Below are 24,154 nucleotides of genomic sequence, written 5' to 3' on the forward strand. Positions count from 1 at the left end.
GGAAGATATTTAGGGGCGTCATGGCGGATCCTACGGATGAGCTCGCCAAGCTCGAGTATCTGTCACTCGTTTCCAAAGTTTGCACGGAGCTCGACAACCATCTGGGCATCAATGACAAAGATCTAGGTAGGTCTCTTGGACTGGAGGGGTGGGATGGAGGGGAGCCAAGGCTCCCGTGGGGTATCGTGGCTGGTGGGTTCTGGCAGGCGCCTGATGCACGGTCCCCTTAGTCCAGGGGTCTCCAAAGTTGGCCACTTTGTAAGACTTGTGGACTTCAACTCCCAGGCTGGGGAATTTTGGGAGTTGAAGTCCACAAGTCTTAAAGTTGCCAACTTTGGAGACCCCTGCCTTAGTCTGTCTTCACCGCCTTATTTCTTCCCCGGTCTTCTGCTTCTTTGCGCAGTGAATTCTTGTGGCAGAGCTGCTTGAGCATCTGTATTTCTTCCAACTGAGCTTGTTGTTTCTTTGATTGCAGTCTTGTGAGGTAGCTGTGCCTTTTTTATTTACTGGAGGACTCAATCGCAAAAATGAGGCTTGTTTTGCTTCAAATGGTTCTGAAGAAGATGGAGGGAACCTGTAAAACAGTCTGACATAGCATTACATTTGTTGTTGTTAGTTGCAAAGTTGTGTCCGATCCATTGTGACCCCATGGACAACATTCCTCCAGGCCTTCCTGTCCTCTACCATCCTCTGGAGTCCATTTAACCTCACGCTTCAGTGACTCCATCCAGCCACCTCGTTCTCTGCCTTCCCCTTCTTCTTTTTCCCTCAATCTTTCCCAGCATTAGGCTCTTCTCCAGTGAGTCCTTCCTTCTCATTAGGTGGCAAAAGTATTTAAATGTCATCTTTAGGATCTGGCCTTCTAAAGAACAGTCAGGTCTCCTCTAGGACTGATCGGTTTAATCGCCTTGCAGTCCAAGGGACTCGCGGGGACTTCTCCAGCACAGCCTCAGCTTTCCTTATGGTCCAACTTTCACAGCCATACATTGCAACTGGTAAAACCATAGCCTCGACTCTATAGACGCTTTTGTTGGCAGGTGATGTCTCTGCTTTTTAGTACGCTGTTAAATTACAACTGCATTTTGAGCATCTGTTAACAGTCTTCCTAGGAGAGGCAGAATTGTATGTTGCCCTAAATCAATAGAAAATTCTGGTTTTCTTATGTTTGTTTTTGTTTTATCTATCTATCTATCTATCTATCTATCTATCTATCTATCTATCTATCTATCTATCTATCTATCTATCTATCTATATGGCAAAGAAGTTAGAATAGCAATATATGTAGAAAATATGCCATAATTGTGGTTGTTCCAAGATACCAAGTACAAAAATTAATATCCCAGGTCCTGCATCTTTCCATATGTCAGCTTGATTAATTATGCTGAACATTTTCTCTCTTTCATGACACAAGTTGTATGGATTGCTTGTTTGTTATCTTGAGTTATTTTGTATCAGTAGTATGTATGCCCTATTTATATGTTCTGGCTTACAGAAATTAATTGTGATGCTCTGGTTCCTTTAACAATCAATGGCAGAGGTTGAAGCAAATGTTACCTATCCCAATTTAAGTATTTAAGGTATCCCAATTTAAATTTTTAAGAGTACTGTTAAAATACTGAAATTTGCAGATGATACAACAGTCATTGATCTAATTTGAAATGGTGATGAATCTGCTTATAGACTGGAGGCTGAGCAACTGTCCCTTTGGTGCAGTGGAATAATCTGGTGCTGAACACACTTAAAACTGCAGATGTGACAGTAGATTTTAGGAGGAGCCCTCCTATCTTATCACCTCTTATAATATTAGACAATACAGTATCAGCAATCGAGATCTTCAAGTTTCTGGGTTTTATAATCTTCTACAATAAGGATTTGAGATGGACATCTTACATTAGAATCATTAAAAAGACACAACAAAGAATATTTTTCCTGTGTCAACTCAGAAAGCTCAGGCTGCCCAAGGAGCTGCTGATACAGTTTTATAGAAGAATTATTAACACTGTTATTTGTACTAGTATAATTGTCTGATTTTGCACAGCAACCAAACAGGATAGCTACAGACTTCAACTGATCCTTAGGACTGGAAAAAAAAAACCTGCAACTAGCCTGTTTTCCATTGAGGATCTGTATACTGTACAAATCGGAAAGAGGGCTGAGAAAGTATCTACAGACGTCTCACATCAACTGTTTCAACTCCTCCCTTCAAGATGCCACTATATGGCATTGCATGCCAAACAACTAGACACAAAGACATTTTTCCCTCATGCCATCGCTCTTTTAAACACCTAATTCCCTGACTTATACCTAAGGATATTTACCCATAAAGTAGCGCTGTATTGCTATTATCTTTCTCACCTTTCCTATTATCATCTCCTATTGATCTCTAATGACTTAATACTATTGTTTTATCTTATGATTTATTATTTATCACTTTGTTGTTTGTATCTATTTGTACCAGAGACAAATTACTTGAGGGTCCAATCACACTTGGTCAATAAAAAATATTTTATTCTATTAAGATTTTGGTCTAAGGCCTCCCATAAGACATATAGTTATATCCATGTCATGGTGATTTGTTCTTGAGTGAGTGCGTAGTGCCACTAATAATTAAGGAGGAGATAGTTCATCCCAGCCTCAGGAAATTGTAGCTGGACCAAATGCTATTGGAGAATTCTTGTCCTTCCATTCTTGTTGAAGAATGTAGAAAAGGCTTGGACTTCAGAGACCCCTGGAAAAAGATGATTATATAATCCCCTTTCATTAAGGTTCAAGACCTGAATGTAGTGAGATATTAATTGCACTTGATCATCTCCAGAGAGAATAACAGAATAGCACTTGGAAGGGATCTTGGAGGTCTTCTATTCCAAGCCCCTGTTCAAACAGGATACCCAATAGGGCCTATAGCATTCTAGACTAGTGGCTGCCCAGTCTCTCCTTAAAAGTCTCCAGTAAATGGAGCATGCACAACTTCTGAAGGCAAGCCATTCCACTGATTGATTGTTCTGCTGTTAGGATTTTTTTTCCTTAGTTGTAGTTTGGAATTCTTGATTAGTTTCCATCCATTGCTTCTTGTCTTGCCTTCAGGTATATTGGAAAGTAGGTTGATCCCTCTTCTTTGTGGCAAGTCCCTCAAATATCTGCTATCATGTCATCCCTGGTCTTTCTTTTCACTAGACTAGACATACCAATTACTGCAACGGTTCTTAATTTTTTAGCCTCCAGTCCCTAATAATCTTTGTTACTGTTTTCTGCACTCTTTCCAGAATCTCAGCATCTTTTTTATAATATGGTGACAAAAATTAGATGCTGTATTCTAAGTATGGTCTTACTAAGATTTTTTAAAGAAATACTAATACTTCACATGATCATGATTCTATCCCCCTGTTAATACAACCTAGCACTGGCTTTTTTGGCTCCTGCTATACACTTCCAGCTCATATTTGATTGTCCACTAGGACTACAAAATCCCTTTCAAGGTTACTGCTATTGACCCAGGTTTCATCTAATGTAGCGATAAATGCTCTCTGGCCCTCCTTGTTCTTGTGGCAATTTTCAGTATCCTTGCTCTTGCTATGCTATGCTATTCAGGATTCTGGTTATCAATTATTAAGCTAGTCATAGCACAAAACCAGGTTCTTTGTGCCACTGTCTTCCTACTATTTCTTCCTATCCTCACTACAAGTCTCTTCTATCAAACAGCATCATGTAATAGTAGATGTAAAGTGTGTCTTCTTTATTATGGTGCTCATCCTTTGGAACAACATACTCCCAATCTTGCCAGCCTTTTCTAAGACATTGAAGACCTGGACTAAGATACTAGTGGGCTTATTTTAATAGAAATATTTGTGTAGATTAGGAGTCATGCTAAAGATGATGTTTAGTTGGTTTTTTTTAATTATTTCCTTATTGTTTTCAATTGATTATTGGCCACTGTTACTTACAATGGGTACCCATAAAATTAAATGTATAAAGTAGAATTGAGTGTCTAAATAATTTCAGCATAATAATTTCTCTTAATTTTTCACAGCCGAATTTGTGATCAGTCTTGCAGAGAGAAATACAAACTTTGATACCTTCAAAACAGCTCTGGTGAAGAATGGTGCTGAGTTCACAGTAAGGAATTGTTAAAATCTTTTGAAGATATCATGTGGTATATGAGAAGTACATAATCTGAGGCTCCCAAATACTTGAGTACAAGCTCCAGACATATTACCAAATTGTAACCTCTAATATTCCATAAAAAGAAAATAATTCAATATATAATAAAAATATTCATATTAACAATATTCAAAGTACATTTTTTGTCTGTCCCCTTACTTTCTTAAGTGGATAAGGTCAATGTGTCATCAACCGAGAAAAAATACAGTACAATACTGCTTTAGGGAGAGATGTTGGCTCTATTGTTATTAAACTTTACTAACATACTTTTTACTTTACTAAAAAAAATTGCAGCTTCTAGAAAATTTGTTTTCTTTTTCTTTTTTTACCATTTTAGGACTCCCTTGTCAGCAATCTGCTCCGTCTTATACAGACAATGCGGCCTCCTGCAAAAGCTTCCACTAGCAAAGGTTAATATTTTTTGCTGTTCATCAATTGTAAGACACATAGATTCTTATGGATATGGATTAATTTGTTTACCTGAGAAAAGAAAGTTGCAATTAAAAATTGGTTTTAAGTCATTGAAATTATAAAATTTTAAAATAAATGGGGCAGACAGACAAACCTGTCCTATATGTTAGAGGCCAAAACAGATTATGGAGTAGCTACATCAATTATTCTAAGGATTGTTGTTCTTGTGTTATTTAATCTTGCAAATAGATTGCTGCCATTATTTGCAGACTTTCAACAAATGGTTCCTTGATATCCCAAACATTTGATCTTATTAAAATGAAGGTAGCCTCTTCAAGTAAAAGTTGCCTTCAAAAAATAAGCACTTGCCTTTCCAAAGGATATGGTACAACATAATCGGGATATATAAATGAAAATATAATTTTTCACTTTGTGAAATTGTGAGCAAAAAAATATTCCCACATTTTAGTAGGATAGTAGAGATTTTTGAGTTGCTTATTCCTAAGAGTGACTATATTATAAGTCTTTCTGGAAACTCTTTCAAATTCTGTAAATAGTTGGAGATACACTTTATCTCGTAAATATCATTTTTCTTATCCTGTTCCCATTTTCTAAGCTTTCCAATATGATTAGCAAAATCATGCAAGCAGAAAAGAAAAATAAAGAATATTTTTCAAAGAGTTTTAAAAAGTAGAAATGTTTCTTGTGACGTAAGAAAAATACATTTAAATTTATGTGGGTTTTTGTTTTGTTTTTTGCTACCACATTAGATATTATTAAACCAAAAACAGAAAAAGATAAGCTGAAGGACTTGTTTCCAGCCTTGTGTCGGCCAGATAATCCCATGGTCAGGGTAGGTGTGTGAGTTTCCTTATTTACTGACAAATACATTTAGAGTAAAATAAGTTGGGAATACTTTACTTACTGATATTAACTGAGAGCAGGAACTCTGTCATTAAGTGATGTGTCATAAGTTGGAAAATCACATGACTGCCACTAATAACAGTCCATCATCAAGCAAGGACTGTGCAGATTATTAAGTAAGGACTTCCCTTCTGACTTTCTGGGTGATTCCCCATTAATTTTGTTTGTGGGAAGTTGGCAGGGACCATCATAAATTGCAACCACATAACTGCAAGAATACTGTGACGACCATAAATATAAAATCCTGTCAGAACTATCAGTACTAGTGTCAGCTGTGTAAGAATGAGAAAAGAATTGGGAGCAACATAGCAAAAAATCTGTGCAAGACACCACAAATAATTTTAGTCAAAAGGGCATCGGAGGGAAGAAGTTATATATAGCCAATGAAGAATATTTTCAGGATGAATAAAAAATGCATTCCCCCAAAGCAATAGAAAAATGTCTACTGCCTTAAATTGATGGAGATCTGTTATTTAATCACTTTCTCTCTTTGGGGTGGTAGTGGTTTGGTTTGAATGTATGTCTTGAGAATTTCTTGTGACTATTCAAAGTATTACTTGGAAATTAGTTTATTAACTTTATTTATTTACTTAATGGACTTTAATGGTTGTCCAATTTGCACATTTGACTGTGTACTGCTGACATAGGATTAAAAACACAAAACAAAATAATAAATATATAAAGCACAAAACTTCTGTAAACCCTACAGCCACTGGGGCTAAAATGTAGTTGAAAACATATTTTTATTAATAATGTATTTATATGCTGCCTGATTCCCAATAACTTTGGGTATTTTTCAAGGCCTGTTTCAATCATCTGCATGATTTTCAAAGTCTTACAAAAGGGCAGCAAGGTTGTGGCTATCCAAATATTGTGCAATTTGATTTTCTAGAGGGCAGATGTTATGGGTCCCGCTTGGTGGTGTAGTTTAATAGAAGCGATCCAAAGCCTGCCCATCCTGTTGGATCCTCTGAAACAATAGATAGGTGATTACCTGTTCCTTTACCATAATGCTTGTGAGGATTTCAAGATATGACAACTAAATATCATACGTAACATATTTAAGGAAAAAATAAAAAGATCGTTGAAAGTTTAGGCAGATTTATCATAGTGTGTTGTTGTCTTAGAAAAGTGAAACTTGATTTGACTATTATCTAGTCCATTTTCTCAGTATTGTTTGTACCAGATTGTATTTATTCACGTTGATATTACTTAATTGGTCATTCACTGCATTTCTGGAAGTGAAATCTGTTTATAGAAACGTCACATAGCTGTGCCCCAAAACAAAAATTTCCCAAGACCACATGGCAACTGCCATCATATAGGTTTGAGAGAATTGCTGAGGGAATATCTTGCTGCCTTAAGGACTTTTTCTTCTTCTTGAATAGACAATGCTGGATGAAGATGATGTGAAAGTGGCTGCCGATGCTCTCCAAGAGCTAGAAGCTTTAATGCCATCTGCGGGCAGGCAGGAAAAACACCGGAACAATGAAGATCAGTGAGTTCCCTTTGTCTTATTTCTCTAAGAAATAATTTTTTCACCTTAAAAATTATAGATTATCTAGCTTAATATTTTTATATTAGATGAAGCATCTTTTCAAAGAATTGCAAATAGATTAGGCAAAATAGGGATGTAGTCTGTAGTAAAGATGTAATACAATATTTTGATTTTATTTCTGTATTATTAATAGCTATCAATATTCTTCCGTAGTAGCTTTACATCAAGTGTGAGTTTGGTATGGTGGTTAAGAGGCTTCTAGACCAGGAGACTGGACTGGACTAGACCATGTTAAGCACAAAACCAACTGAGTGATTTTGTGCCAGTCATTTTCAGCCCTAAAAAGGAAGCAGTGGAAATCACTTCTAAAATCAGGAAAACTGCCAGGATTTGTCCAGACAGTAGCCAGGAATTAAGAATTGACTTGAAAGTGCACGCACGCTCACACACATACAAACTTTCTATTGCAATAGAATCAAATGGTATCTGGTCTCTTGCTCACTAATATCTAATGACGTGTCTGAAATAAGAAGCAGTTTTTTGCTTGTTTTCTCTCTGTATTCAAAGTATTATAAAGTTGCAACTGTTATAAATATATCTGATGCAAAAACAACAACAACATAAGGGCAAATAACACTGTAGAAGAATAAAGAGCTTCCATTGGGCATCATAGGTAATCATCCAAGCAGTAGTGACTATTGGGATCCATAAAACCATCTTTAAGTTGTACTGTAGTGACTGGCATCTAAGTAGAAATGAGCATAATTTCAGTATGTTTTGTTGGTAGATCCAAGAAAAAGCATAGGAGTCGCAGTCGTAGTAGAGATCGAAAGCGGAAACGAAAATCACCCTCTCGCTCCCGGACACGGGAACGACATAAGGGTAAATCCAGATACCGCTCCAGGAGCAGAAGTCCTAGCTGGGACCACAAAGAAAGAGAGAGAGCTGGTGAGAAAAGCAGTGAAAGATGGAGGGATAAGCATGTGGACCGCCCTCCACCTGAAGAGCCTTCCATTGGTGACATCTACAATGGCAAAGTTACCAGCATCATGCAGTTTGGGTGTTTTGTTCAGCTTGAAGGGCTCAGGTATCATTCCTATTCTGCTGAGAATCGATACAATTTAAGAAATATTATAAGTTAAGCAGTCTTTTTAGTATATTTAGTGTAATGTAGCCATTGCTACAAACTATTTGAATTTTTATGATTTCAGTGCTGTATATTATATATACAGAAAGATTTTATGTTATTTTTAAGGCTTGTTTGGCAGTTTTTATAAAATTGCCTTACATTTTAACTGAAGCCATTAACCAATAGTCAGGGAAGTTATGTAGGAGTGAATTGCTTCTTGTAAATATTTAAGGATTAATTTTTAAGCAACTTTTTAAAGGTTAAGAATATAAATCAAATATGTCAGCTAATAGTATTACTATGGAAGAACTGATGTTTCTAAAATACTTTGTGCTTTTGGTAGAAGACAGCACTGAGTTATTCTTGCTCTTCCTGGGCCTTACTTCCTTTAGGAAACGCTGGGAAGGACTGGTCCACATCTCAGAATTACGTAGGGAAGGAAGAGTTGCTAATGTGGCTGATGTAGTGAGCAAGGGCCAGCGGGTCAAGGTCAAAGTACTCTCCTTCACTGGCTCAAAAACTAGCCTTAGCATGAAAGTAAGTTAAGACCTCTCTATTGTCTATTAGATAATTTGACTTTTACTCTGCTGACTTTTAGATCTGTTATTGTTTTGATTTCAGTTTCTCAGTGGAATGGGTGAAATACAAACCACCATGAGCACAATTAGAAAATATTGTATGACAGCTATGACATTTTAACATCAGAAACAAATAGAAACTTAACTTGATTTTTAGCCAAAGCTCTTTTGTATTTCCTGCTATCTGTGTGATGTTAGAACAGAAACTGTTATTTATATGACAGATTTATGTGCTGCGTTAATCAAAACTTGAAAAATGAAGGTGTTTCTTTTTGATCCTTTTTGAAAATAATGGCTGAGTAGCAGCATTAATTCTTTAGTTCAATTTATTTGTCAAGCTATTTAAAAAAAACATTTGAGTTATTGTAAGAGGAATTGTTTAAAATGGCTAATGGCAGTATACTTAACATATTCTTGATTTCACTGCTTGGTCAGGATGCTAATGTCTAAAAGTCTTGAAGTACTATTAATTTCAGAATGTGTTGCAGATGGCTTTGAATCTAGAGTTTTAAATAAACTATCACTAAAGTGGATATTAGGAATGTTGATATAAAAAGTTGGACTGTTAACAAGTGGGTTGTTTAAATAATTTTTAGTATATTTCTTAGGATTTTAAGATTCAGAAAAAAAACCCTCATATCCATCAGATATCCCAAATATTATTTTAAAAAGGCTGTCAAACTCCTTATCTCCCCTCTCTTGCTATATTATGAATACTATTTAATTAATAATACATTTTTCTTGAATATTTGAAAGAAACAATGAAAAAAGTGTAATTGACGCTATTCCAAAGCATTATGCAAGTTCACAGACCAAGATTATCACAAGATTATTGTCTAATTATATAGCTACAAGTATAGAAGCTCCTGCTATTTTCTGTTATGTGATGCAGCTGTGGTCACTATTGGACATGTTGTAAATTGCTCATTTGGGAATATGCCTTGTTGCAAATTACAGAACTAAACTCTCAGTGCCCTTATACAAAGGTAAATTCTTCTTATACTATGGAACTGTCTCTCATGTTTGTATTAGGATGTAGATCAAGAGACAGGAGAAGATTTGAACCCAAATAGACGTCGCAACCTTATTGGAGAATCTGAAGAGACAGCCATGAGAAATCCAGACAGGCCCACTCACTTATCTTTGGTCAGTGCTCCTGAAGTAGAAGATGACACATTAGAACGAAAGCGTCTCACTCGTATTTCTGATCCAGAAAAATGGGAAATTAAGCAGGTAATAATTTTCATTATGAAATATGTAACTTTTTCTTGCTGTAAAAAGCAGAACATTTTGCAATTGCTTAAGCAGCCTCTGGAAGTCAGGTCCCAATTCGGACCTGACAGCTAACAAAAACACCAAGATTTTAACAGATTTTCTTTTAAATACATATTTGTATTTCCTCCTATTGATACCAAAGCAGGCTTTTCAGTCATTTTCTCAGAAAATTGGATATTCCAATATGAATCAATGGCCAACAGTATCCCTCAATTCTGCTCTAGACTGTCAGCTGATCATAAATCTTGGCCATTGTTTACCATCTTCTAATAACGCCATCTAGCTTAACTATTGCATTAGGTGATAATGATGACCATTGAAGCCTATTTGGAAACCATGACTGGTAAATAATGTGTTAACTAGATTACATTTGAGACTGCCCAGAGAATACATCTTATTAATAAGGATGGTAATTTTGTTATTTTAAGCTTCATTTATCATACTTTACATTTTGATATCCAATTTAGTATTCTGTATAACTTTTAAAGCTCTGTATAATATGAGAGTTGGATAGTGGATTGAAGTGCTTACTATTATGCAAATTAATCTTTGTCTTGTTTAAGACCACACAGTCCTTGAGTCTACTTTTCCCTTCACTGGGTCCCCACAGGATTTGGGCCTCTTCTGCACTCTCCCATCACCCATTGTGCACTTATCTCTTGAAGATCTCTAGAGTTCTGGACCTCAAATTGGGGTAGAATGGCAGGCCTTCCCTCAGCATTTCTGGGCCATGCAGCCATATCATAGAAGAAGCCGCAGTGTGACCAGACCACCATGGCAGTGCTGTGCAGACTGGGTTAGGGAAACAATGAGGCTATTCAATGAAATTACAACTACTCCTTCCCCAATGGGAGGTCCAGAGCTCTGGAAATTTTCAAAAGATAAATGTGCAATCTGTGACAGGAGAGGGGAGGAGGCCTACGTCCTGAGGGAACCTGTGGGCCTCTTCCCCATCTTCTGTCCAAGGAGCCGAAGCTTGCAGGGCAGGACGGTGAGGGAGATTGGCGGGGGGGCATTACAGTTCCCTGTAGTTGGAATATGAAATAAGAGTGAATTACTGTGAGGACCTTGCAGTGGCTGTAACTTTGATACAGGGTTATCAGTAGTTTGGGGGACCTTTCTTTTAACTTCAAGCAGTTGCTAAGCAACTAGTCATAAGCTGAGGATTCCCTGTATGTAGTAAGTCATCTTGAGAAATCCTTCTCTTTTCTAAGATGGTATAAGTAGTATGGCAGAACTTTCCTATCGTACTGTTTCCTGTTAGGCCATTGTTTGAGATACTTCATACTCCCATGAAATGAGATTGAATAGATGACCACAAAATCTGGGTAGCTTCCTTAGCTATGATATTTTTCATATTAAAAGTCCTTCCTACAGGAATCTGGGATTTATGCTGCTGCTATACAGCATTAAGATAATTTATTGCATTTTCAAATACTCATTGAAGCAAATAACACAGAACAATCCCAAATTCACCCATTCTCAAATTGGTAAAGGGAGGCACCTTGCTTTGAACATGACAACTTTGTTATAGTTGCTGTAGTCCTTGGCAGTTCTTTGAAAGATTCTATGTTAATAGGAAAAGAATGGTTTTTGTTTTTTACAAAATCTGCTTAGAAAAAGTAGTACCTCTTTGTTGTGTCTTTGAGGATACATATAACCATTTGCCTCACTCTCAGATGATTGCTGCAAACGTGCTCTCCAAGGAGGAGTTTCCTGACTTTGATGAAGAAACTGGAATCTTGCCAAAGGTTGATGATGAGGAAGGTAAAACCATGATAGATACAGTAATGGTCTAGATATGATGCATCAGTGTGTTTCACAAAGTAGTTACTCTTTTTGCTCCTCATTTGTGTTGAATTTGGGAATGCTTAATTCAGATTCTTTTCAGCAGATTACTGTCAGTTCAGGTAATTGCTTAAGATACTTTCATATTATGGAAGAGAGATTGTTCTTTAATAATCTTTCTATCTCCAGCAATCCAGAGTCCAGAACTGTGGGTTGTATTGAAATAAAGTTATGGCGGGGCTGTTCGGCAATAGAAAAGAATGTTGTACCACAAGTGTATGATGGTTAGATTTGTATGTTGGTAAATAAAGTGTGGAGTAATTGGTTCGCATAACAAAGAAACTTTAAATTAAAATTGGAGCTGAATTTAATTTGTTACCCTAGATGAGGATCTGGAAATTGAATTGGTAGAAGAGGAACCACCGTTTCTGCGAGGTCATACAAAACAGAGCATGGACATGAGCCCCATTAAAATAGTGAAGGTAAAAAAATACTGTTCTTGGGTCTCTCCATATAAATGTTTGAATACTGGATTCAGATGGGTTTGTGAAAAGTTAAAATGCTTTTGGCATTCAAAGTACAGAAGGACAAAGAAAGGGGATTAAAAACAAATTAATACTCTTTCCCATCATATTCTTCCGCAAACCACAGTATTATCTTTCCCTTATTTACATCAGTTCCAGGAATCTCAGCAGTTCATCTCTTTTTCATTGTTTTTGTTAATGGCCATTAACAGAACATTAATTAACATTAGTTAAACAAATTACAAAAAAACCCACATTAATTCTGTTTTCTGACTTTGTCCTCTTCACTGTTAAAATTGTGTATGACTGTCAAGTTCTCCTTGCTTTTTTCCTATTCATTTATGTTTTGGATGATGGTTGAGAATCAGTCAGGATCAGATTCAGGAAATCTGAAGAAAGAAGTAAGACAACATTTTCTTGTTGATTCCAGAATCCTGATGGCTCCCTGTCTCAAGCAGCCATGATGCAAAGTGCACTTGCTAAAGAGAGGCGGGAACTGAAGCAAGCCCAGCGGGAAGCAGAGATGGATTCTATTCCCATGGGGCTCAACAAACACTGGGTGGATCCCCTTCCAGATGGTAATTCCAAACCTTTTTGCAGTATTATTTGCTTTCCACAAGCAATTTGTTTGAAACAATCTAACACTCATATTTATTTCAAATCTAAATACACACAACATGGTAGGAAATCTGCTTGACAAAACAGTTGCTTCTAGTTTGTGAAATTGCCCAGTATTTTCCCCCATTAGTCTACTATGAAACAGAACTGTGATGGCGAACCTATGGCACACGTGCCCGAAGTGGCCTTATAGTGTCTCCGTATGGATATAGCAATAGCACTTAGACTTATATACTGCTTCAGAGTGCTTAATAGGACTCTCTAAGCTATTTACAAAGTCAGCATATTGTCTCCAACAATCTGGGGCCTCTTTTACCCACCATCATCCACCATTCCATTCAAATATTAACAAAATGAGAAGAACATAGTGTCCTCCCCTACCATAATTATTTTTGAGCATGGAAAAGGGAGGATCTTACATTTGCTGAAAAAAATACAGAATGGCTAAGGCCAGGATGGTGAACCTATGGCACACGTGCCACAGATAGCACATGGAAGCATTTGTCAGGGCACATGAGGCATTGCCCTGTCAGCTGTCCAGCGCGCATGCACGTGCTGGCCAGCAGCCTTTTTTAAAGCCATTTTTCACCCTCCCCAGGCTGCAGAGGCTTTATAGGAGCCTGGGGAGGGCAAAAAGAGTCCCCCCCAAGGCCCTCCGGAGGCTTCAGGAGCTTCCCTGAGGCGTCCGGAGCGCAAAAAACCATGGGCAAAACTATGGGCAAACTGAAAGTTCGGGAATGGACTTCCGGTTTGCTTGTAGGGTACTTTTTAGTCCTCTGGAGGCTTCAGGCACCCTCAAGAGGCTTCAGCCAACTCTACGGGCAAACTGGAAGTGACTTCTGGTTTGCTCGTAGGGTCATTTTTTGCCCTCCGTAGACTTCAGGGAAGGCTCCTGAAGATCCCTGAAGCCTCCGGAGGGCCTCCGGGGGTGCTGTTTTCGCCCTCCCCAGACTCCTATAAAGCCTCTGGAGCCTGGGGGGGAGGTGAAAAAAGCATGCAGAAAATGGAGGAGACATCTCATGTGCGCATGCGCACTGGGGGGTCATGCGTTGCATTATGGGTGTGGCATGCCCGCACACGACCCCCCTGTGCTCCCCTCCTTTATGGCACGTGAGCCAAAAAAGACTCGCGATTGCTGGGCTAAGGGAAGCTTAGCTGCCATTAAATAGAGATAGTATGAGAGGTGCTCATCTACTGAAAATAACTTCTTTGTAACACATAAATCTTTCTTTTCTCACTTTCCTTTCTTCTTCAGCTTCCCTTGCCAGTTTTGTCCCTACTGTTTTCTTTTATATTTCTAATGCAGCTATTTCTCCAAATTATTCCACTTGCATCATACTTTCTTCTCTTTTTCTGATGGAAGGATATATTTGTAGGCAATAGCAATAGCATTTTAGACTTATATAAAGTCTAAGAGAGGTGTAAAGAGAGGTGCTTTACAGTCCTCTCTAAACGGTTTACAGAGTCAGCATATTGCTCGCAACAATATGTGTCCTCATTTTACCCACCTCAGAAGGATGAAAGGCTGAGTCAACCTTGAACCTGGTGAGATTCGATCTGCCAAATGGTAGGCAGCTGGCAGTCAGCAGAAGTAGCCTGCAGTACTACATTCTAATCACTGTGCCAATACGGCTCAGGCAAACATACGTTATATTTCTGCATATAAAAGTAACTGAGAAAATGGTTAATAATAGGCATGTGGAGAGTCAATTACTTTTAACAGATTCTCTGTTTCAAGATTTCTGACAAGCACACATAGAAACAGTATTTTGGAAGCAGGAATATTGCAGTTTAGCCAGATAACAGCAGACAGGAATGTGATTCAAATGCCTAATAAAGAATGCTTGTCAGAAGACAATCAAGGACAGTCCAAGAAGCAATAATGTAGTCCTAGCTTAATAACCAATTGTTTAGCAACTGTTCAAAGGTATGACAACTTACCCAAAGATACTTGCCAGCTAGTTTTGGCATTCTGATGGCTGCTTTCCTCCCCACATGACTGCATTTCAGATGCTTAGCAACCAGCTCACCTTTACAAACAATTGCAATATTCTGCACAGATGTGACACAATTTACAATACTTTTTGCTGGAAACTGGCCTTCTGCTCCAGGTTAAAAAAGGGACCGTTGGATATACATTGATTCATTTAATGACTGCAGCATTTACTCTGCTGCAAAAAAGTTGTAAATTTGGGTAAGTCATGTGGGTGCCTTGATTTTAAAAAATGTGATGACGCATGGCAGAAATGGCAGACTCCCTTACTGTCATAAGTCAAGCACTACCTGTAGTCCAAAATAAGAGTCCCAGGTTGCCAAGTCAGCTCATCAGTTAATCCAAAGGTCAAGAGTCACAAACAAGAAGCAGGAACGCAATTCAGGTGCTGGATAGCCAAATCGTTATCTCCAACAAGGACTGCCAGCGCAGGATGCTGCCAGCTAATTACAATCACTCATGTCTTGCCCTTCATTTTGCAAGAAGCCTCACTGAGAAACATTATTCTTCTATCCTCTGTATACTCTAAACCTAGGGTTTGGGGATTGTGCCTCAGCATCTGATTGCTCTAGCTGAACAGGAAATGCCTGTAACTTATCAGCTTTAATTGAATGCTGATTTAGTGATTCCTAAGGCTGACAGTTCCCAGCTGGAGCAATATCATCACATTCAAGATCAGAGTCAGACTCTAAATACTTTATTATTGTAATGCAATAAATAACTACCAATTAATTATTTCAATTGTGATTAAGTTAATACATTAACTTATTAAGTTAATACAATTTCTTTTCTGGTCCTTCCCTTTTTTGAAATAATTTTACTTCTGGCAGATGTATGTGCATGCATACTATGTCTCACATATATTGAGTAGAAAAGAATCCCAGTATTGGCTTCAACAGAAGTTGGAAACCTCTCATGGGTAACACTGGTTTTGGCATATATTTTTTATTGTAATCCTACAAATCTTTTTGGTCCTTCCTTTAGATTAGAGATTATCTTAAATCAGGATTGTCTCTCATTCTGTTAAGTGTGTTATTCAAATACAGTTTGGAATTCCACCTGAGCAATGGATAGTCAGAACAGGGCAAATGAAGCAAACCAACATATAATATAAATCTTCTCAATATAGTTCTGTTTGTATGATGACTCTTGTTCCTTCCTTCAATGACTATCCCTTTCTAGTGCATCCCATCATTTGTTTTATGCTGCAATATTAATCTCAGACTCATGGTTTTTCTTCCCTCCTTCCCAGTGGATGGAAGGCAAATTGCAGCCAACATGCGGGGCATTGGCATGATGCCCAATGACATACCTGAATGGAAGAAGCATGCTTTTGGAGGCAATAAGGCTTCTTATGGAAAAAAGACACAACTGTCAATAATTGAACAGCGAGAAAGTCTTCCAATTTTTCGTCTGAAAGATCAACTTATCCAGGTAAATCTTTAAGAAAAGCAATTGACTTGAATCATAGTAAGGATCATTAAATCCAATATCTTGCCTATTCCTAGTCATCTAATCTGGACATACATTGAATTTTACTTAATCTTTGAATCCTGTGTTCAAAAATCTTGAAATAGGGATTTTTGATGTAATTATTTAATACATTGTTTTCATTTATCAAATATGCACTTAGCATGTGGTAATACCTTGCTGACATTTGGGTTGAGATGCTAAGCACGGTCATTTCTCACTATTACATGAATGGAAGATCACTACAGAGAAACGGGGCTATACACTAGGAAATAAACAGAAGGGAAACGAAAAGGCTATGTATTGTTTTCAGGACAATTGCATTGATGTATTCATGATATCACCAGAATGAAACTTTACTCAAAGGGAAGTTGGGTTTTCATTTGTTAAATATTTTTTCTGCTTTTTATCAAATATCCAAGATGACATCTGAAGACTAAATAGTTCTCAGTAAGAAAGTAATGAAAAAATAAGCTATTGCAAACTGTGTCTGTCCTGACATTGCTTAGCCAGAACTCCCAGGTGCTGTTGGTGCAAAAATGATGGAAGTTGTATTTCATTCACAGTTGGAAATCTTCAGGTTTCCTTACCCTGTGGTTAAGTAAGTTAGTCTAAAACTTCAAACTATTGTATAGGAGATTTGATCACTGAAAATCCTGCCCAGATTTGCCTGTATTTTTCAGTGTGGTCAATTTATTTTTCCTCCCCTCTTATCTCTAATAGATCCCAAATTTGAAACAAGATCTGTAAGATTAATTAACAAATTACTCATCTTGATCTGATACACTCATGCTTCTACTTGTTTGTTTTCTGCACTGTGATGGCTATGGTTTTGATTTTAAAAGCAAACACCAACCAGATTCCTCCTGAACACCCATTCTCTTTTAAATGAGACTATTTCAATGCTTCACCCTACTTTTTTCAGGCAGTGCATGATAACCAGATTCTGATTGTCATTGGTGAGACTGGCTCTGGGAAAACTACACAGATCACACAGTACCTTGCTGAAGCTGGCTACACCACCCGTGGGAAGATCGGCTGCACTCAGCCTCGTCGAGTAGCTGCCATGTCTGTTGCTAAGAGGGTTTCAGAAGAATTTGGTTGTTGTCTAGGACAAGAGGTAAGATGTATTCTGCTTCTTTTGTGAATTAATTCTGCAATGTACTGGGGGGGAAAAGGAATATAACAAGATTTTAAAGCTGCTAATTTTAAAGTTAACTGTTTTCAACAAATTTATACAAGCTACTTCACTCACTCTAAATTAGCCATGACAAAACTTTCTCCTTGAACTTTACAGATAGGAGAATTTACTCATTAGAATTTAGATCTGGGCTTGTACACAGTAATCACTTTTGTTTCTCAGAAATTTCTTCCCCGTTTGTTACTACCTGCTATTTTGAGAATCATGCAGGATTTTTTTTAAAAAAAGATTCATTTGGTTAATTTGAAAGAAATGCATATTTTGATTTCTGCAGTTTGCTTATTTTGAATGTTAATTTACATAATTTATTTCAATTAGATATGCAAAACATGAATATCTTATTTTATGAAAATTATCATCTGACTGTTGATTTCCCCCCAAATTTTAAAGACTACAAACTTTACTTCTTTCAACAACTATACTTTCTGAAGTTATGTGATGTGGTTCTTAAATTGTGAAATTTAGAGAAATTGATAAAGCATGTTGTTAGAAAATAAGATATGCATCTGTAATTCAAATATCCCACCTATTCAGAAAAAAAAATAAAAAATAAACTTGAGTGGCAATGAATACTCTATGTGAGAACTCGTTCTCATGATCAGAAGTAAGCCTGTATCCATTACTAAATAAAAAAACAGATAGAAACCCAGTCTCCCTCTTGAAAGAATAAATAGGGCTGGCATATGATGCATAGCAGTTGCTGGAATTCCTCCAAGATGGCTTCTTTAGTTTTTTCACAATAAAACTACTGAGATGAATTTTTATGTTCTTGGAATTCTATTCTTGATCTTTCTGCCTTGCCAATTGAAGATGTCTGCTATCCCATGGGGCTAGAAGGGGTAGGTACGTTGCTTCATAGTGGGTATTTGTAATTGGCCAGACTTAGTAGAGCAGCCATGTTGTAAAAGACAACTCTCAACCATGTAGTGATTTTTATAAGTGGGTCCATAACGAAGTCTCAAATTCTAGATGTACCACCAAACTAAAGGCTGGTTGTTCTGTTTGTACCTCCTGCCTCCAAACAAATTGACCTTAATATCATTCTTTAAGAGTGAAGATGTTCATCATTGATACTAATTTTGCTGTATTTTTTTAAGGTTGGTTATACTATTCGATTTGAGGATTGCACTAGTCCTGAAACTGTGATCAAATACATGACAGATGGGATGCTGCTTCGCGAGTGCCTCATTGATCCAGATCTGACACAGTATGCAATCATAATGTTGGATGAAGCCCATGAACGCACTATACATACTGATGTACTCTTTGGCCTCCTGAAAAAGGTATGAACTCTTTCAAATCATCCACAATGCTTAAATGATGAAGCAGAAAATTGCTTAAAGAAAGCAAAGCAGCAAGTTTGTCCTGAGGTTCAACCATATATTGATCCTTCTGTTTATATTCTGCCATCTTCTTCTTCTTTTTTTAATGTGCCCCATTTTTTCTTTGCAGACAGTTCAGAAGAGACAAGACATGAAATTAATAGTGACCTCAGCTACACTGGATGCAGTTAAATTCTCTCAGTATTTCTATGAGGCTCCTATCTTTACCATTCCTGGTAGGACATACCCAGTCGAGATTCTCTACACCAAGGAACCTGAGACGGATTACTTGGATGCCAGCCTGATTACAGTCATGCAGATCCACTTGACAGAACCTCCAGGTAAGTTATGGCATGAGAACAATGTTGAGACTCTGTAGACGTTGCTCTCAAACTGGGAAAATATTCATTTACGTTTAGTGTAATTATATTGGCCGTATTTGTTATATTGAATTTAATTTAAATGTAATTAAAATTTGAACTAGTCCAAAATAGTTTTACAATCTCTCCTCATTCCTTCTCAAATGCCCAAGTGAGCACTCCAAAGTTTAATATGGGCGTGAGGCTGAAAAAGGTTGCCTGCATGCTTCTTGTAAAGCCTCTTTTATTGTCTAAACTCTTTTAGCTTGCAATCTCTTTTCATTTTGTACTAGTTAAGTCAGAATGGGATTTTCATTTTTAATAATAAATGCAAATGATTTATTATTCAGGTTTGGCCTCCAGTGGAAGTTATAAATTTTTTATAGTGAATATATCTGTTCCTTGAGATAGAATAAAAATATTTGATGTAAATACTTCTGATAAGACAGCTTTCTTGCTCTTAGGAGCCTAATTTGCCATTTCTAGTGTGAAGAGTTTTAGTTTTTATGGACAAAGTAATTCCTGAGGAGATATCTGCTATTAATTTAGACTCTTTTTAACATTGTTGGGTTTTTTTTGGCAGTCACAAACTTAGATACCACACAATTCTGATATTGTTAAATGAGAACTTTGCTTAAATACAAACATATATCTAAACCAGCTTATATATTAAAAGGAGAAATATTCAGTATGTTACTAAAGGATAAAGGCAGAATTTCTGTATTGTGTTACTAGATAAAAAAGCAAATTTTTATATAGGTTTTTCAGAGCAAAAAATTAGAAATTTCATATTATAAAAATTTGTATTTATTAAATTTATTTATTGCCTGTCTTGCCATACTCTAGTCTTACCAGTATATTTTCCCCATCCATAGTTGCAGTATATCTCCTAATTTTAAATTTCTTCTATCTGATTTATATCACCATTATTGATTAGTAAGCAGGAGAATGGGTACCATGCTCTGTTTAACACAGGGGTAGTCAACCTTTTTATACCTACCACCCACTTTTGTATCTCTGTTAGTAGTAAAATTTTCTAACCACCCACCGGTTCCACAGTAATGGTGATTTATAAAGTAGGGAAGTAACTTTACTTTATAAAATTTTAAAAGCAGAGTTACAGCAAACCCCTACCGCCCACCATGAAAGCTGGAATGCCCACTAGTGGGCGGTAGGGACCAGGTTGACTACCACTGGTTTAACATATCAAGTTCATCTAATTTTTCATCTTCACTCAACAAAGAAGTATATATATTGTGTTTCTTTTTCTCCTGGATGTTTTATATTTCCATTATTCAGAACAAGTCATTAAAATCAGCAAATTTTACTCCATCTATTTTTTAGTGTAATCTCACAACTGTAAAAGCCACATACTTGCTTTTTTCAAATAAAATCAGACTGAAAAACAAATCACAAGAAAAATCTGAAATCTCATGCCGTTATCTGTTTCTTAATTGTAAGTGTTGTTTTTATATTGGCCTGACTATATGACTTGCTTTTCTTTCATGCAGGAGACATCTTGGTGTTCTTGACTGGCCAGGAAGAAATTGATACAGCTTGTGAAATTCTCTATGAGCGAATGAAGTCCCTCGGTCCGGATGTTCCTGAGCTGATAATCTTGCCTGTTTATTCAGCACTACCTAGTGAGATGCAGACACGGATCTTTGATCCAGCTCCCCCAGGAAGTCGAAAGGTACCTATTCCCACATGTGTGGTTTTGGCTTTTTGCTAGATTGTGTTATCTTCCAATATAATATAATTAATAATCAAATCTTTTCTAGATCAGGGGGTCTATTGAGCATCTTGTTCTCAAAAGTGAAATATTTCTTTGAAACCTGTTAAAAGGCTGGAAGACATTTTCCAATTCCTATTGTTTTTTTGTTCTATAAATATGGGAATTCCTGATCACTTCATTAAGGGGGGAGGGGAGGTGATGTGTTTGAGGTGCTGAGAGGAAATTGCAGATATTTGATGGTAAATTGAAGACAGAATAGAGTTGCTTGACAGTGATATGGGCAGCATATAAATAAAATAAATAAATCAGGAAGTTTACATATTGAGTGAAAAATTAAAATGATTCTTGGGTATATATTATTTCTTGTTATCATTTTAATAGCTTCAGTTAACCCTAAAACTTCATTCCCTGTCCTCTGTTTTATTCTTCAGATGTCTTTTGGGGGTGGGGGGTATAAAATTGGATTATAAATTTAGCATCTTCTCAGTGAAGATATTTACACATTCATTTAGATTCTATGTTAGAGTACTATGAATGTTAAGCTTATTTTTTGTGGTTTGCTGTAACAAATAGGATTTTGCTGAACTAAAAAGCAACAGTAATGGATTTGCTTCAGCACAGTCTATGTGAACAACATCAATACCAAAAATGTAGTTATTCCCTCTTGAGTACAATCTTTTAGACTTGAGTACAGTCTTTTAATATTTACTGTATCAGCAAAAAAGTAGCTTAATAGTAATCCTGTTTTCACTCCTACTTTTTTCTTGCTATATTCAACTATTTGCCATTCCTTTTTGTCCCCCTACAGGTGGTCATTGCCACAAATATTGCTGAAACTTCACTTACAATTGATGGTATCTATTATGTAGTTGATCCCGGTTTTGTAAAGCAGAAAGTGTACAACTCCAAGACAGGGATTGACCAGCTGGTTGTAACACCAATTTCTCAGGTATCCTGTATTTTTTGGATAATATGTTATGTGAAGTTTTTACTAAGGGTAATGTGCACACAGCACAATTTCTACAGTGAATGAGAATGCATTTATCTTATTCCAATCTTTGAAGAGCAACAGAGGTGGTCCCAGATGACACTGGGATTGCTGTTACTATATGATGCAGTGTGATGCCATGTAGCCACATCATTTAGCAATGACATTTCCAGCAATCTGATTGCTCTCGTAACCATAAGACACATAAGTTAAGCGGGAAGTGGTGAGAGTCCCAGGTAAGGAGTGCAGGAGGCCCGGTGCAAGGTTGCTTGCAAGTTAGGCTAGGGTGCTAAAAGAGAAGGTGGGTGGATGGCACAGCAGGGTGTAGGAAGGCTAAGGAGGATGGCAAAGCTGAGCACACATTATTAGATAGAACAGACAGGAACTCTTGTTCAGTGCTGTCATATCTTCAAATGGTTGCTGAACAAGTGGTTGTAAGCAAGAACTACCTGTACATAAATTCTAAAAGTGTGCTGTTACCCTGTTCTGTGTACCAAGCTTTTGCCATGAAATGGCCTATTATGGCACTCTTTGTTTATTATATCATTGACACTATACAAGAATAACCACTTGTCAGGATTCAAACAGTGATGCCTCTAACATTCAGTTCTTTTTTAAAGGCTGGAGGTTTTTTTTTAACTCAATGAGTGTTGCGGTAGCCTAGAGGTGGAGCTCTTGCCTCATAATCAGGAGGCTATGAGTTCAATCCTAGCTAGAGGCAGATTTCTCTCTCTGGGCAAGATGAGAATATATCTACTGAATTTAGTTCCGCATTGGCAACAAGAAGGGCATCCGGCCAGTAAACACTCAGCTCCATTCAGTTGCCCAGATGCCACCCCTCATGGGATTATGGGGTCATTAAAAGACGATGCTGATGAGGGTTTTTAAAATGAATCTTGACCTTCTTTGAATGCTAAATGTATGTCTATGTTATATAGAATATATAAGAATCTTTTCATGAGTTCCATAGAGCACCTCTTGAACTGCTTTTGTAACACTTCACTTCTATGTCATATTCTACTATACATAATATCTGCTGCATTCCTTCCATTTTTCAATTTTCCTTCTGCCTTGAATTGCAACCATCCTGTGTCCAATTTTAATGCAAATTAAAATATGTGGGGGGTAAGCAGAAGGAATAAATGCCCCTGTATATCTTTTAATTTGTGATCCCTATAGGCCCAAGCTAAGCAAAGAGCTGGAAGAGCAGGAAGAACAGGCCCTGGCAAGTGCTACCGACTCTACACAGAGCGGGCCTACCGTGATGAGATGCTGACCACCAATGTGCCTGAGATTCAGAGAACTAATCTGGCAAGCACCGTATTATCTCTTAAGGTGAGCTTTGGCACATAAATGACTTTCAGGCTTTTGTTCAACCTCTTCAAAAAAAAAAAGCCTTGTCAGCTGTCTTTTTAAAGAAAGAAGTTGGGGGATTTCACACAAATTAATGTATAAAATTGAGAGTAATATTTTGGGGAGCAGGCCTAGGAAGTAACTTTTATAAGTTGCCAGATGTGTGAACAATGCTTGTTATCTTTTCTTCCCCTCTGATACATTCAAGGCTATGGGTATCAATGATTTGCTGTCTTTCGATTTCATGGATGCCCCCCCAATGGAGACTCTGATCACTGCAATGGAGCAACTGTATACCCTGGGAGCTTTGGATGATGAAGGGCTGCTCACTCGACTGGGGCGCAGGGTAGGATCAGCATTGTTCAGATTCTCTTTAGTGTGTGGTTGAACAAAGGAAAGTAATAACCAAGGTAATGTAGCCTTCGGGAAAGCGGTGTATACAGGATGCCTGTCTGTGCAGCGCACTGGTGTCAACTATTTGTGAAGTCCGTTAACAGTTATAGGTGGAAACCTATTGGAACATTTATAGATGGAAACAGTTAACATATTTTTGATATATCCCTAAACAGGTAGATTTATTGTTGGTTCTCACACAGTGGTTTGATGCAGGGACTGGAAGGAATCTGTAGCAGTAGCAGACAATGATAGTACCTTATTCTGGACTGGTGTTTTTCCTTACGGAGCTATTGGTCTATGTGTATTTTTTACATAGGGTTGCAAGTTAAACCTTACTCGGGGATATTTCAACCAAATTATGTTTTTCTCCTTCCTGGCAGATGGCGGAGTTCCCACTGGAGCCTATGCTTTGCAAGATGCTCATTATGTCAGTG

General features: G+C 37.3%; 1 protein-coding gene across 1 annotated transcript in view; it reads left to right on the plus strand.

Moving 5' to 3' along the window:
- Nucleotide 1: 1 nt before the first annotated feature.
- DHX8 (DEAH-box helicase 8) overlaps nucleotides 2-24,154 on the plus strand; it is a 32,555-nt gene continuing 8,402 nt past the window's right edge. The window contains exons 1-20 of the mRNA XM_032234770.1: nucleotides 2-126; nucleotides 4,028-4,113; nucleotides 4,496-4,568; nucleotides 5,340-5,422; nucleotides 6,882-6,991; nucleotides 7,779-8,078; nucleotides 8,513-8,657; nucleotides 9,731-9,931; nucleotides 11,653-11,740; nucleotides 12,146-12,243; nucleotides 12,716-12,863; nucleotides 16,149-16,330; nucleotides 17,292-17,486; nucleotides 18,665-18,850; nucleotides 19,020-19,230; nucleotides 20,760-20,941; nucleotides 21,792-21,932; nucleotides 23,151-23,306; nucleotides 23,533-23,670; nucleotides 24,101-24,154. The exon at nucleotides 24,101-24,154 is cut by the window's right edge and continues 75 nt beyond it. Of these exons, the coding sequence (XP_032090661.1) occupies nucleotides 21-126; nucleotides 4,028-4,113; nucleotides 4,496-4,568; nucleotides 5,340-5,422; nucleotides 6,882-6,991; nucleotides 7,779-8,078; nucleotides 8,513-8,657; nucleotides 9,731-9,931; nucleotides 11,653-11,740; nucleotides 12,146-12,243; nucleotides 12,716-12,863; nucleotides 16,149-16,330; nucleotides 17,292-17,486; nucleotides 18,665-18,850; nucleotides 19,020-19,230; nucleotides 20,760-20,941; nucleotides 21,792-21,932; nucleotides 23,151-23,306; nucleotides 23,533-23,670; nucleotides 24,101-24,154 (2,883 nt within the window). The 5' untranslated portion in view covers nucleotides 2-20. The remainder of the gene's footprint in view (nucleotides 127-4,027; nucleotides 4,114-4,495; nucleotides 4,569-5,339; nucleotides 5,423-6,881; nucleotides 6,992-7,778; nucleotides 8,079-8,512; nucleotides 8,658-9,730; nucleotides 9,932-11,652; nucleotides 11,741-12,145; nucleotides 12,244-12,715; nucleotides 12,864-16,148; nucleotides 16,331-17,291; nucleotides 17,487-18,664; nucleotides 18,851-19,019; nucleotides 19,231-20,759; nucleotides 20,942-21,791; nucleotides 21,933-23,150; nucleotides 23,307-23,532; nucleotides 23,671-24,100) is intronic.

This window comes from Thamnophis elegans, chromosome Z (genome assembly GCF_009769535.1).
Source record: "Thamnophis elegans isolate rThaEle1 chromosome Z, rThaEle1.pri, whole genome shotgun sequence".
In the NCBI taxonomy this organism is placed as follows: domain Eukaryota; kingdom Metazoa; phylum Chordata; class Lepidosauria; order Squamata; family Colubridae; genus Thamnophis; species Thamnophis elegans.